This window comes from Rhinolophus ferrumequinum, chromosome 7, assembly GCF_004115265.2.
Source record: "Rhinolophus ferrumequinum isolate MPI-CBG mRhiFer1 chromosome 7, mRhiFer1_v1.p, whole genome shotgun sequence".
NCBI classification, from domain to species: domain Eukaryota; kingdom Metazoa; phylum Chordata; class Mammalia; order Chiroptera; family Rhinolophidae; genus Rhinolophus; species Rhinolophus ferrumequinum.
Genome location: NC_046290.1, coordinates 62,966,730 through 62,982,887, shown reverse-complemented (window position 1 = coordinate 62,982,887; position 16,158 = coordinate 62,966,730). Strand labels below are relative to the sequence as shown.

Genomic DNA, 16,158 nt, shown 5'->3' with positions numbered 1-16,158 from the left:
TTTACAATACTTTTGAACGCTAAATGGTTGTCTTATTTGTTGTAACTATTTTGAGTCTAGAGCCAAGACTTTCACATCTATTTGCTGCCTTAACACATTTTACATTAAGATAAAACTTACTGTTAATTGTTTAGCTTGTGTTATTGATTCAGGAGAAATTATTTCTGTAAGGAGACTTCAAGCAATAATTTCTTTAGTATGATACTTTACAATTTTTTCACTTTTTGCTAAACATGCTGCTTAATTTTTAAAAAAAGAACTAGGAATCAAAGTAAAAAGAGAATTGGCAATAGAAAAGGAAAACATGCATCTTTTCTAAAAGCGAAAATAAGGGTTTTGAGTTAAACAATAGTATAGCATCAAAAAAGACTTAGTCATTCCATCGAAGGTGTGTGCCCCAATGTCCAAAAGTAAGTGTATTCTTTAAGGATTTTTTTTTCAGAAACTGATGTGACAATGTGCTAAATGTTACAGATGAGAACCATAGCTGTAAATGTAAATGAATTATGATTCTGTAGTGATGATAAAACAATGTGTTAAACTCAAGACCTTTCCCCTATGACCTCTGACATCAGTCAAGCTACCTAACCAAACCCTATGCAAGTAACATGGGGAAATGTAATTAAGTTTCGTTAAATAATAGATTTCATGTAAAAAGCACAGGTAGATTGCATAAATGATCTCTGATTTGAGTAACTCTTAAATTACTCAAATTGCTGCATACTCTAAAATACTTTAGCGCATTATTATTTTCTAATACTAGTTTTGGTATCACATTTGGAAGGAATATGTAGACTTAATCAAGTGAAACTCCAAGTGACTAACAGTCGATCAACAAATACATACTGAGCACCTACTCTGCATTAGGTATCACTTGAGGTGCTGGACCACTATAATCTTTGTTGCTAACCCAAACTGCAATAATCAAATAAGTTACAAAACTGCTTCCTCTTCATCACAATGTCACAATACTTTCTCATAACTGTCATCTGTTTCCCATAATTTTATCATAACTGACACCCAGAGACAGGATGCAAAACATTAAAGTTTAAAGGACGCATGCAACTTAAATGTTGTGTTTAAAAGTGAGTAACTATGTTTTTGATTTCCTAAAGTCAAATTGGTTTCACTTTATAAAAATCTGATGATTAAGTAATAAAATGTACAACATAAATCTGTTGCTTTGTTTTCAGACCAATAGACATCTTTCTTAGTATTTATTTATTTTTTAAATTATTTTTGGGGAGCTCAAGTTAACTAAGATATTTATATTATATATATCTTATGTTATATAATAAAACTAGGAAGTTTTTAATAAGGAATTAAACCAAATTAGGTGTGTGTTTATAAATAAGATTTCTGCTGTTACTCTTCAACAATGCTCTGAAGATCTGTGCTGTTAAATTGTTTTGTTAAAAGGACCAGATATTGTTTGGCTTATTTCAAAATCTTAAAATATGTTTAAACAGTTCTACTTTCTAAAATACAATGTTAGATCTCAGATATATTAATCAACAATTGAGAATTAAGAGGTAAGTAAACTCTTAAAAAAATACAGAAATAATCCTCTCTATACTACAATTGACAGCAGGTATGAGTAAAACAAAAACCTTAACTGATTCGAAAGAAGAAAACTTACAGTTTATAGATATCCAGAGTATCTTTAGGATATATAATTTTTAGGTTTTTATTTGTTTTGATTTTGTTGGGCTAATTAAGTATTCTCAGAAACACCTCAAAATTTAGCTAAATATTTGTTTGTTTTTAGGAACTCTCAGAAAATGAAGTGGTTGGATCTTATTTCTCTGTGAAGCCTTTCTTTTGGAGGGTAATGTCTAAATCCTTTACATTAATATTCTTGATCTTTGGTTCTGAATACTAGTTTTGAAATTTAAATGTGAATTAAGAAATTCACTTTTCAAAATAGGCTCTCAGAGAAATGTATTCATTTGCCTTCTTTATTAACTTTTATTCTAAGTCACTTAGGTGACTGACTCATTACTTCATTTGTAAAAAGTAAGACCTTCATATATTTAATATATTGCTTTGGTGTCAGTTCCTTGTGGGACCAAGTTTATTTCAAATTATTAACAGCTAGAGGCCCACAGACCTTTCAGGAATATTATGATGCTGTCTAGGGGATCCATTATGGTTCTTTTTTCACTTATTGTAATATCTGCTCCGTTTGAGAATAACTTTCTTCTATTACAGTCATCTTATACTACGTACATACTAGATAATCAGTGTTCTTTCTTTGAAAAAAAATCTTATGAATTAGAAAATAGCAACTCTACTTTTGATTTAAATAAAGAAAAAAGTGAAAATTCTACAGAGAATGTTTTAAATGCCATTGCAATTTAATATTATTTACTCTTTCATGACTTAAACATAATGAATTCTGTCATCCTTTTTATTCCCTCTGCTATAATCCTGCATTATTCACAGCACTGTTACTAATGCACTTATTACTTTGCCATCAAGAGTTTCCCTCTTTGTTTGAAAATTCACACTTGGTACATGATTTCTTAGCAATAGATATTGCAATAAAAATGTTACAGTCATAGGAGTTTGCCATTTTTTTCTTGGCTGTTAAACTGCTCATGACTGAAAACTACTTTTCCTTCAGAATTTTAAGATTTGTTGCTGTGTCTCTTAAGCAGACTGGCAGGTACTAGATTAAGTCATGCATTGATTTGACCAGTGAGCAAGTAAAAACCACATCTGTTCATCCTCTACACCCTCCACAAACCCTTTTTTTTTTTTTTTCAGCCTTTTATTGTTAGCTTATTTTAATTATTATAGCCTCTTCATTTCCTTTCAGTCTATTGATGCGCTAATGTTATTCTGTATCTTTGCTAAAATATTAATAATTCCTCTTATATGTTCATGCATTATCCATGAACACACAGATGACTGCTTTTCAATTGTTCTGTTACATTAAATGGTAAATGGCTTTTTGCAAAAATTTTGTCTCTCTTAAGACCCTCAAGTGTAGTGAATTCATATGGTACACTCCTTAGCCAAGAGAGCAGAATTCAAGGGTGTTCTGTGTTGAGTTTGCTTTACATGTGGCAAATGTGCAGAGTGATCACTATTAATGAACACTTGCCACTAGGACCAACTCCACTAGTAATACTTTTTAAAGCTGTCCCTTTCATGTGACTCTTTCAACATCTTCTTTCCATTGTAGTCTTACAAATTAGTCTTCCACATATCAGTACTTTCCATTTGGTTGTATTCATCCTTCAGTATTTTTTATTAACCTTTTTCAATCTCTTGAACTGTCTTAGTTTTGAATAACAAATATGCAAATTGAAAAGATCACTTTTTTGTATCTGAGGGACAGTGGTCTGATGTCTTTTCTCTGAACATATGTTGAGTGACAAACAAATTGGGTCATAAAGGCAGAGCTTTTAGGGGTGATTTATTTCACCAATGAGGAAACTAAGGCCCAGAGAAGTGATGCCATTTCCCTGAAGTACCTAAATGATATCATCAGGACCAATAGTTTTCTCTCTCTCTCAGTGTCATGGAAATAAATGTTTTGGTGAAGACTTAAAGCATCAGAGTTCCTTTTTGGTTGATGATGAATAGAGATGTGATACATAATAGAGTTACCCCTTAGTTTGTCTTTATTGACACCCTTTCAAATTCTTTTTTCATTATGTGACCCTTCTCCTCTTTTTCTCCTTAAACCATTGGTGGATGCATGTGTTTGAGGTCTCATTTTACCAAATCAGTGACCAAGTCTGCTTTGGATAGTATGATCTTTCATATTCACATGCAAAGGTCACTCTGACAAGTGAACTCATTGCTCTTTGCCCAAGCAGTGCTTGTATTTTGATGAACTTTTAGAGGAGATGTTTATGAAAGGAGGTTTCGCAGAGACATTTTTAGCTATACAGAAAACCTAAATAGCTCCGATAAAAATCTTACATAAAGAGCGTTATGTGTGCTTTATGAGTTAAACAGGATGTGATTTAAAAGAAAAATTGTACCTACTTATTTATAAGGACCAGTACATGTGTACAGGAGATAGCAATCGAAACTGAATCCTGGTGAGAACTCACTTAGTTGAATGTCAGTGCTACTTGCTATATCTTAATTTTCTTGAGAACAAAATAATAGAAAGAAAAGACGGAAGTGATACAGGGATATTCTAATTTTCTGAAAGCATAACATTTATAATTCATCAAAATACCATATCTTATGACACAAAACATTAAGCAATGGGTATGGTAATTACCATGTTTCTCATGAGAATAATAAAAATTATGTGAAGCCAGTTGGATTACACTAAGTCAGAATTTCATTAAAGTCTTTTAACTTCCCATTAAAGGATGGTAACTTAATACAGTTCTTTCAAATATTTGGTGCATTTAAGTTTCTTCCCAGTTATCTCCATTGACAGACATTTAGATTCTGATGTTTGTTCAATAACTGTGAATTACTTGAACAGACCATCTTATGAGAACATTGTGGTAAATTAAAGAGAAATTTTAGTACTGTTTAAATGGAGAAGGCTATGCCAAGCTACCTCATATAAAAAAAAAAGGAGAAATGGATCATAATATGAAATAGGCAAACAGTACATAGAATATGGAGCAATTTGGAGTTATGTCAGAGCACCACATTGTGGCCGGGTCAGACAAAAGTGTGATTGGAGAAGACTCTGCGGACCAAGGAGAAGAGGTATCGGCTGTGTAAAACAAGAATGTGATCCTAGGCCAAAGTGCTTACATTCTGAACAACTCATCTGTAGACATACATCCAAGACAAGTTCAGCTATTATTTCTCTCCTTAGTTATGAAAGTAAGACCCTCAGAAAAAAACCCACATATTTATAACTTAAAGTCTCAATAACAAGTCTCTATAAATCAACCTCAGAACTCATTATTTCTTTACCATATTATTGGTGGAAACTTATAGATTACTTTAGCAGACAAATAAGATAACAACATATATGATGATTTTTCTATTTGTATACATTTTGAGCAAATATAGACCTTTAATTTGACCATAATTAAGTTTATGGAGGGTAGTTAAAAATTTGAATATATATATATGTGTATATATATTATATTATAATATATTATATTATATTATTATATATTATATTAGATATAATATATATAATTAATATATATACATATATACACATATTATACATATATATACACACATATATATGTATATATATATATACACACACATATCTATATACTGTGTTTCCCCCAAAATAAGACCTAGCCAGACAATCAGCTCTAATGCATTTTTTGGAGCAAAAATTAATGTAAGACCCCGTCTCATATTATGTAAGACCCAGTCTTATATTATATAAGACCGGTCTTATATAAGATCCGGATTTATATTATATTATATTATATTATATTATATTATATTATATTATATTATACCTGATCTTATTGTAAAATAAGACTGGGTCTTATATTAATTTTTGCTCCAAAAGACACATTAGAGCTTATTGTCCGGCTAGGTCTTATTTTGGGGAAACACAATAAATATAACATATGTATATAGAGATATAGATAGATATAGATATAGATACACTCACATATATATCTTCCCGACACCATAACTTGTACCAAGAAGCAATAGAGATAGGAAAGAAAGTTTAAGGATAAAAACCTGGAGAATTTCTCTATGGATTTATAGTGCTAGTTAATCAATCATCTTCTAAGACAAAAAGGATAAAAGCTTTATTATTAGGTGATACACTTCAAACTAGGCTGCACAAAGCACTGGGAGGATTTTCGGTAAAAGCAATCGTGTTTGAGAGGGTGGACGGCTGTAGAACAAATCTACTTGTTGGACTTCATCATCCAGGTGCAATTCACTGGAATAAACTCAGCATGAAAAGGAAAAGATAGAACATGCCTGTGCCTCGGACTGAGCTAATAATTGCTCCATGCTCCAGGCTTTGCCACACAAAACAGTCATTCTAAGCTGTCATTATCTCTTCTTTGTAGTGTCTTGTGAATCATTTGATTAAATAAAAGCCTGTGCACCTCTGGTCTAAAAATAGAGGGAAGGACTGACTCCACACACAGCTATTGTAAAAGCACAAGCAATGTCTTTTCATTTCAGTTTCACAGTGTCTGGATCTCATTTGGAAAGATTAGGTTGTACACAGGTAATAAAATCCAGAATAACAAAAGCCAAGGATTATTCGCACATATCAGGAGATGGGTATGATTGAATGTTCCTTTAGCCAAATGTTAAGCCTAAATAGATTTTTTTAAAATTTTTGATCTGTTTTTAATCAGGATGTAGAATAATAGGATATCTCCTATTATTAGTGATCCAGTTTATCAAGAAATGGAATTAATAAACTTTATTAAGTAGAATTGTAATATAGAAGTGTTCTCACTTTATATGCAAGATTCTACAACTTCACAACCTTATTAATAGACATTAGACTATAATTTCTTATGTAATACAGCTAATGCTCAATTGCTTTACTGAACAATAGATTTATCACCACCTGCCGACTTACTTCTGCTAAGCCCCTAATTCGCCTTTCTCAATAATCAATGCCCAAGAATAGATTTCATCTAAATATATGTCAAAATATTTCAAAAAATCCTGTACAAATTAACTTTTTCTTTTGTTTTTTTTGTATTATGAACTTCTTAGGCTCTGTCCAAAAAATGAGATACAGTGGGAAAAATCATCAATTAGGTACTGGCAACCCCAGATTCAAATTTCAGCCTTGCCAATCTCTAGCCATTTGGCTTTGAGGAGGGTATTTAACTTCTCTGTGCCTCAGTTTCTTTATCTTAAAAATACTTGTCATGAAAAACTCCGGAGTATGAAAACTCCAGCACATAATATCTGCTCAATACGTGTTTATTTCTTTCTGTATAATATAACCTGTCTTCCAGACCGGCCTAATCTAATCATCCCTTTTAATGTTATTCAAACTGATGACTCACTGCGTCATACTATTGTTTAGGAACCTTGTCAACCTGCTCTAGACAAAGTCATTTAATACAATCTTTTAGCTCCACCATGATAATTCCCTCCCAGTATTTCTTGCTTACCTGTATCTTTCTTCATCCACGCCTTGCTGCTCTGGGCTGTAGTAGGAAAGGGACCTTTGGGTTTTTGGAAGCAAAAGCAACAAAGGTAAGTGTTACGTGGGGCAAAAGTTCTGTTACTTAGAGCTATCTCCTTAATCGTGACAAAGGATTCACCTGTGGGATGCAGTTAACATGATCATTGCTATTTTCTGTCTATGTAACATTTATTCTTCTGGAGGCTTATCACTTTTGTGACATTGGAAACCATCACCAAACATTTTTGAAGCAGCAGACTTGGGAATATGATTCTTTCCGTGATTTCTCTTGCTGCATTTCTTTTTTCTGCTACACCTATTAACAAAAACCTGAAACCACTCAAGTGGGACCCATCACCATATAATCTCAGTCTTTTATTCTCTTCACCAACACAGCGTTATGCTACAGAAGAGAATAGTAGCTGGAAATTATATCATTGCATTGACATTTATCTTCATTGTGCTGGAAGACATTTTCTGACAGTGACTTAAGAAGCAAATACTTATTTTTTTTCAAATAATGTTTCTTGAAGAGTAATGCTAAACTCTGATTCAAATGAGGTGTTGCTAGTGGCAGAAAGCTTTCCCGTACAGCTCTGATCGTTCATTTCCATCCAGACGTGTGGCAGGCCTGCTTTTCCTGTACTGGGCTTCTGCAGAGCAGAGCTTCAGAGTGCTTGTTACCAAAATATACAAGTAAGTTCAACCATTAAGTTTATTTATTTTTTCTGAGCTTGCATGAGCTGTGAACTCTCATGGGTGACTTACTGTTCTAAAAAGCCATTCCCTATCCTAACCCATTTTATACATATGAAAAGCAATTGAAATCTTGAATCCCTTTACAAGGAGTAATATGCATAAACTAATATTCTCTTTAAAATGCTAGCTCACTAATTCTATAATCTTAGTAAAGATAAACATCATTGACTAATTGCCTCAGATTTTGAAATTTATATTGTTACCTGGTATCTCGACCTTCTTTATTAAATCTGAACTTGGATGAATGTTCCTTTTGAGAGAGGATTCTCAAACTGGTGTGTGTGAGACACACGTGGGGCCCATTTGGAAATGCACGAGCAGCTCTGCTCCACTGGAATGGAGTCATGTCACGTCCAGGAGGCACAGGCCCGCTGATTTCAACAAATTGCCCACTAAGACTTGGGAACGACTTAGAACTTTAAAAGTTTGAAGATTCTTTGTTTTGCGGACTTGGTTCTTTGCTCTGAAGCTGGGTTAATTTTCTTTTTTACTCTTCCCTCCGTTTTTCTTTCCCTCCTCAAACAGAATTCTATTTTAACAAGGACGTAGTTGGAAACATTACCTTAAATAACTAAGTACCAGCTGTAATATGTTAATTTTATTGAGGAATATCTTGGATTTGTTTAACACTCTGTCCTTTAGGTGCTCAGTAAGTAATTCTTGGTTGACTGATCAATCCTTGAATTAATATGTATTATTTAGATACATCCTATGAGGAAAAAAAAAATTAACAAAAGGAAGGAGATAATAAACAAACTTGGCATAATATTTCAATAGGTCCCGCTTTTCTCTCTAAATTCTCCAAATACTCAGACAAATATGCTTTCCTAATCGATAAATTTAGAAACAGGACTAAAGAAGGACTTTAATTAGCATATATTGTATCCATGTCAGAGAGTGGATAATGATACAATTATAGAAATTAATAATAGTTATTAGAACATAGAAGACCAGGGTGCATATACCTTAGAACGTTGAAAGCAGAGGTTCTCAAACTTGAGCAGGAATCAGAAACACCTCGAGTGAGGGCCCCGCTCCACCCCAGGACTTCCGATTCCGTCGGTCTGGGCTGGGGCTAAAGAATTTGAATCTCTAACAAGTTCCCAAATGACATTGATGCCATTGGGCTGTGGGTCACACTTGGAGAACTTTGCTATACAGAAGAAAGGAGCTTTAAATAGAGAAGCAAGTGACTCATAAGGCACTATGGTGGGCATGACAGCAAGTGGTTTCCAAAGTGTTTTGTTTTTTTTCTTTTTCAGTTGTGGAATTCCACTTGTCACCACCCCTTCAATGAGCTCCCCAAAACCTTGATTTAAAAAATAACTAAGAGTAATAAATGATTATCTTAAACAGGTTAAATACTTGTTCACATTTTTTTCCCTCTATCCTAGCCCCTCAACATACAGACCCCATAACACCCCTTTCCCCAACACACACAGACGGAATAGTGTTCTTAGTACACTTGGGGCCCCGGGGTACAGTCTGCGAAACCATAGAGAAGAAAACATGCCCAAGTTACATAATCAGAAATTACTAGAAAGATGCAAGTGGGCGTTTACGTTAAGCCCTTATCTTTTCCACTGTTGGTAGCCTAAGTGTATCTTTTACCCCTTTACCGTATAGTTTTATTTCAAGTTCCTATTCTGCACACTTAGACTAAATATTTATCTGTTTCATGAGTATGCAGTTAATTAAATCACGGCTAAATTAATGGAGTTTCTTTTTAGAAGAGTGCTTTCTTTTAAACAAAAAGAAATGGTAAAGAGGGAAAAATCACTTTAAAAAAGTTATCTGATTAGTATGTCTTTGGAGACACACACCCCCCCTACCCATATTATATTTTAAACCTTTTACACCGATCACCTTAATTTCCTCGTTTATTAGCCCTATTTTTGTGTAGCAATACTCTCCTTCCTTCTCCCCCTTAGCTTCCCAAGTCATTTTGAGAATGTTCTTCCAGGTTATAGAAAAGCATTTTGTAACAACTAATGACAGTAGGTAAAGCCTCCATTAGCTTCATCTTGTTTCTCTGAAAGCATGAAGAATCCTATGGAAGGCATTCTTTATCCTTCCCTTCCTGTAAGTCAAGTTCTTATTCTCATGCGAAAAATGGGAGGAGGAGCAAGCGAGGAAGGATTTCAGACATGGTACCATTCAGGAACCTGGCATAGCTTTGCTGATTGAAGATGCTATGTCACCTAGACTGTACCCACCTACTATTTGACTGAGTGCTATATATGACTTCTGCTTCTAGAGTGCACGGAAACTGTCATTAAATATATCCATCAGCAAGCTGAAATATTGCAAGTATGAATACATGTGCTTATATCATAGAAAAGTAGATTTCATGTAGTAGCCATGGAGGAAAATCTAGCCTAGAATGTTATTTCAGATATAATCAGCTCTCTTAACAGGAGAGTACCCTTTAGCAACATTATACTTAAACGATGACCTTTAAACCGAGGAGTCTCTGCCCTGAACACCAATAATGGGAGAAGCTCAGGAATAAAGGGCAGAAGTCCTGGGCTCTGGTCACACATCTACCATTTATTAGCCCAGCCACTCTGAGCCTCAGATTCCTTATCAGTAAAATAGGAATAGCAGTTCTTGTCTTCTTACTCCTTAGGGTTTTAGTGGAAACCACATGATATAATGTACACATACGCACTCTTAAATACTAAACCTCTATCTGATTGGGTGGTTACTAACTCCTCAGTCTTCACAAAATAATTATTTCTTGTTACTTGCCAAAAAGATTGTTTTCCTTCTTTCCTTCTTTACCATCCACATTCCTTAACTAAAGTTTCAGACCCAGAGTTTAGAACCTGTTTCTCTAGAGTCTGCTGTTACAGGCAGTCTCAACAGAAGTGGTCAGTTAGGTAGAAAGATAGATAGGTAGATAGATAGATAGATAGATAGATAGATAGATAGATAGATAGATAGATAGATAGATAGACATTGAAATCCATTGCTGCATTATATAATAAGTAGTATGAAATCTTAGAGCTAAAATAAAAAACAACACCCTTGAAGATCACTTGGTGCAATGAATTCTAAACAATTATTTTAATCTAAGAAATCCTTGGTTCAAAGAAAATTCAATGTGGAAACCCAATGTGCAAAACAGATGGGAGCAGAGGGGCTCTAGATGAAGGGGGCATGGAGTCCTGTGAAAGTTACAGGTGCTCCGTGAAACCTGTTACATTTCAGAACACAGTTGAACAATGCTCTTGGATTCAGAGAGATGACGGGTGTGTATGCAAAGTCCCACATTGATATCCATAAGGCAATGTTGTTCAAAATTTGCTGACCACCAAGGCAGGGAAATATGCAATGTAATGAAGAAAGATTTCCATTGAAATGTTTAAATATTAAAAGTATTGTCACTTGAAGAATGTAGTTTTCATCTTCCTAATAAAAGCATCCTGAAATACATGAATTTTGATGATGACAGATAAAAATGGCTATGGCATTACTATGGTATGGAACACAAGTAGGAATTCAAAGTGGGAGGGGGAGTTATACAAAATAAGTTATAACTTTATTACATTAATATAGATGGAACGAGGCCAAAAGTAGAGCTAATCCATAATTTAGAAGTGGAGTAATTTGAGGTTGAGAGAAATGTTGAATTTTGTCATGAAATGACTATAAGTGAAGAAAACATGCTTGACAGGATGAAATAGCAATTTTAATAGTACTGCTTGGTTCTGAATCCAGACTGCAAAGTTATTAACATTTTAGCCACTTTCTTTAGCTTGTTTTACATGTGAGTTAGTTCAAAGAGATTATATGGTCATTTTTAGTAGACATGTTAATTTTTAAAATTTCTGATTTGGTTCACTGACTTGAATATTGTGACTTAAAATTGAGCATAATAAAAATCATTAAAGAAAATATGTGAATACTAGAATGAAAAATAAATCCAGAAACTTACCTGCCAATGTAAATCATATATGTAATTTTTAAAATTTGTGATGCAAGTTTGAAAATTAAGCAAGGCATTTCGGATGGCCATATTGGTTTTGTTTTCTGTTCTGTGGTACCTTAAATAGTTCTTTAGTGAGCTGAAACTCAGTTATCTCTTAATATGGCAATACAGACATTTTTGAATAATCTGACTAGAACTTGTAACTAATATTACAACTAAAAACCACCTCTAAAATTCATTTGTTACATGAAAAAAATTCTCAAAAATCCATAAGTAATTAAAAATTAAATATCACAGTGTGGATGAGGGCGTTGGTATTTATAATATTTTATACTAATTTTGACGCAGGCATATTTGACAAATATGCAAATGTTCTCTGATATTCTTAAGGTATCTACATCTTGTAAATTTGAGTTGAAAAATTAGACTTTATTTTCAGCACTCACCTCTTTTACACAACAACCTTAAATTTTTCATGAGGTGATAATTTCATATTTACTAATTTATCATTAACACATTCTAATCCATAAATTATTTTTATTTTAAAAAATTGGTAACTGCCTTTTTTTTTTTAATTATAACAACAGGGGGAAATATTATGCCAAATGAGGCGTTTTTATTTAAAACACATTAAACTAACTCTGTTTTCCTTTGCCAAAAGTTTCAGACCCAAAGTTTACGTCTCTCAGACGTACACAGAAAATCACATCTTTGGCGTGGAATAGTCAGTATCACATTGATAGAGGGGCGAGACCTCAAGGCGATGGATTCAAACGGGTTGAGTGACCCCTACGTGAAGTTCCGGCTTGGGCATCAGAAGTACAAAAGCAAGGTGACTGTATCTCTGTTGTGTTCCTGTCACTATTTGGAAGGCAGTGGTTGGTTAAACGGTTGGTTAACAGCCATGATTTGGAAGAGGACACTAGATACTTTTTTAAATGCTTAACAGAATTTCTTTTGAACATCATGTCAGCCAACAAGACCAACTGTATTGCATTTCTTACTTTATGTGCTATGTGATGCTCGGTAAACTAGTTAAGTTCTCTATGTCTCAATTTCTTCATTTATAACACAGGAATAATAGTAGGAACTATCTTTAAAAGAAAAAAGGCTGGAACAATCCTAAGTCAATGCCTGGCCCATAAAGTGCTCAAAGAGTGTTACAGGCTACTAGACAGTTTCCCCAAAAATAAGACCTAGCTGGACAATCAGCTCTAATGCGTCTTTTAGAGCAAAAATTAATATCAGACCCGATATTATATAAGACCTGGTATTGTATTATATTATATTATATTATATTATATATAATATATTGTATTATAGTACAATAATTATTGTATTATAGTATTGTATTATAGTAAAATAAGACCAGGTCTTACATTAAATTTTGCTCCAAAAGACTCATTAGAGCTGATTGTCCAGCTAGGTCTTATTAATGGGTAAACACGGTATTATTATTACAGCTAGTACTAGTATCAGTACTAGTGCAAATAGTATTATTTTATATGCCATAAAAATCTGTGTACATTACTCTGAACTATTTTATTCAAACTGACTTGCACCAGTGCAGATTGTGAGTTGTTTTAAAATTTATTTAGAAAACAAAGGGCCAAATTCCTGCTCCCACTACTAGCAATGTGCCATGGGGCAAGTGACTGCCTCTTCATGCCCCAATTTCCCCATGTGTAAAAATGAGAATTAAAATAATGCCTACCTAATAAAGTTATTGAGAAGATTGAATGAATATGTTATGCATGTAAAGGGCTTGGAACACTGTCTTGCCCATGATAAATACTCAATAAGTGGTACTGGCAGAAGGAAGAGGAAGGTAGCAGTAGTATTAATAAGTATATTGTGTAATAACAATTATATCAGTAATAATAGTATATTAAATAATCATATTATCATATTATTGATAGAAATAATAATAATTAGCAAAGGTCGTTGTAGTCATAGTTGTATTTGGGACACATGTCTTATTTGTGTTGTATCCAAATTCAACCTCTTTAATGGTCAGCTTCTACAGCTGGTATTCATAGGCAGCTTGGGACAACTGATCATACCCATGTATTAGAAATCACATTTTACTTTGATAGGAACATCTTAGCCTTGACATCATTATTTTCATGAAATTTTGTTAAACAGCCTGCCTACTCTCCTTCTGGCCCAGGAGGTTTTCATCAGTATCTAACTAAAGTAGTTAGAAATATCACAAAGGTGATTTGTTAGCAGGCCGATTGGTTACCTTACTGAGTGCTGATTTCTGACCTGAAGGAAATTATATCAGGAGGACAATCCTAAAAAAAAAAAATTGAAAAATTAGGCTCCTTATAACCAAATAAGTAAGACAGACCACTCCCCAAAATACCGAAGGAGCTCATCTCAGCCCAATTATGAGAATTATCATAGCATCCGTCCAATGCCATCTCTTTTTCTGCATGGGTTTAATAACAGATTTTAAAGCAACTACTATTCCAAAAATAGGTACCTATGACCACTTCTGTCTTGTCCTTTATCAATTAACATCATTTCCATGTTCTGATAGGCTTAAAACATGACTTATTTTTATAGTTCTGCTCTTTAGGTATGAAATATGAAACCCAGCTATGGACACGTGTCTCTCTTTGCTCTTTCTTTCCATGATCTATTGCTGATTAATTTCAGATTATGAACTTTAAAAATTGTGATTCATTTGCATTACCTGTGCACATAACATACTTCATTGCTTTCAAAGTCTTTACATCTGAAGATCTGTCTGCCATACATTAAACAGAGAAAAGGCCACAGCATGCCCTCCTGCTAAAAAAGAAAGAATGGGGAAACAAATTTGAATGTCGTTTAACCCAATGGTGAACAGAATTTTAAAGCACATCAATATGGATCACTTTATTTATTGATACCACCAGGTGTCTTACCTGAATACTTAAAGTTACAAAATTGCCTTCAGATAAGGTGTCTATATGCAATGTTGAGATTACACACACACACACACACACACACACACACACACACTCATACTAATTCAGAAACATTTTTGAGATATTATTTTGTAGAAAGAGATCTGAAGCTCTAATCAAAGACTTGAGGTTAGAGTCTAGATACTAAAACATATTGATTTTGGATGGGTCACTTAAACTCTAGGTCTCAGTTTCTCCATATATAAAATGGGGATGATACATCAGCACTATAATTTTCAGGTAAAAGTCTACCTGACCACCCCAAACTCACTAGTTTTTTTCCCCCTGTTCCCACAGAACTTTATTGTCTGCTGTTTTTCTTTGATTTTTTAAAATTTAATTTTCATGTATTCAGCTCAGAATTCCCATGTGTGAGGGAATAAGTTAAAAAAAAGAAACTCTGGGAATCCTCATCTTTTTTTATTATGATATGATAGACTACGATTTATTAACTGGTTATGTAAAATAAATGCTAGTATCTGAGTGAGCTATTTCACTTATAGATGATTTGCTTTTCGTATATAATTCATGTCTTGCATGTTATTCAAGATGATGAGGGAGTGACTGGTTTTCAGGACATATTCTTTAGAGTTCTTTCATACAATATGCAGTAAAAATACCAGAGAGCTAATGACTCGTTTCCATCATTTCTGGAAGCTTTTGTTCAAATCTCACACTTAACATGTTCTAGACAGTAGCTAAAGTTGATTTAATGTCTCAAGTTAAATTTTTTAAAAGACTGATATTTATGAGACAATAATGACTTTTTGGTTTTCCAGATTATGCCCAAAACTTTGAATCCTCAGTGGAGGGAACAATTTGATTTTCATCTCTATGAAGAAAGAGGTGGAATCATTGATATCACAGCATGGGACAAAGACGCTGGGAAAAGGGATGATTTTATTGGCAGGTTCGTGCAATTTGATATTTTTGTTTCTCCCCAGAGAGGGGGAATTTTGTTAAAGAATATTTGCTTTAAGTGTGGTTATTGTACATAATCCTTACTGTTTTGAAGGAAGGGATCTTACCATGGTAAAGCAGTACTTGGATGAACTGAAAAACAAATTTGAAGACTGACCAGTAGGTGGCAGTTTTGACCAGTTGATAGACAGGGTGTCCAAATTTGATATCCAGAAATTTTCCCCAGATGTCAGAAATACTGTGTGTAACAGTTATCAGAGTTGAGAATGAGCAATCTCACTTGATGTAAAATACTTAAAGGAACAAATAGCATGTTCATAGTCCGTAAGTGATCTGAGATCATTACTTTCCATAAAGTATATTGTGACTGTAAAATGCATTGTTTCCTACAACTCCCTACAAGGTAAAGAATCTTTATAATCTCATAGCAGTTCATAAATCAGTGGAGTCCCCAGGTTTTAGTGTAGGAAGCATTAGCGAGGCAGATCCATGTTAATCTGACAGTGCTG

The 16,158-nt window shown here is 33.8% G+C and overlaps 1 protein-coding gene across 1 annotated transcript in view; it reads left to right on the top strand.

Annotated features, from left to right (window-relative positions):
* MCTP1 (multiple C2 and transmembrane domain containing 1) overlaps window positions 1-16,158 on the top strand; it is a 492,067-nt gene that overhangs the window by 278,658 nt on the left and 197,251 nt on the right. Inside the window, 4 exon segments of the mRNA XM_033110903.1 lie at window positions 1,769-1,828; window positions 7,697-7,774; window positions 12,433-12,603; window positions 15,508-15,638. Of these exon segments, the coding sequence (XP_032966794.1) occupies window positions 1,769-1,828; window positions 7,697-7,774; window positions 12,433-12,603; window positions 15,508-15,638 (440 nt within the window).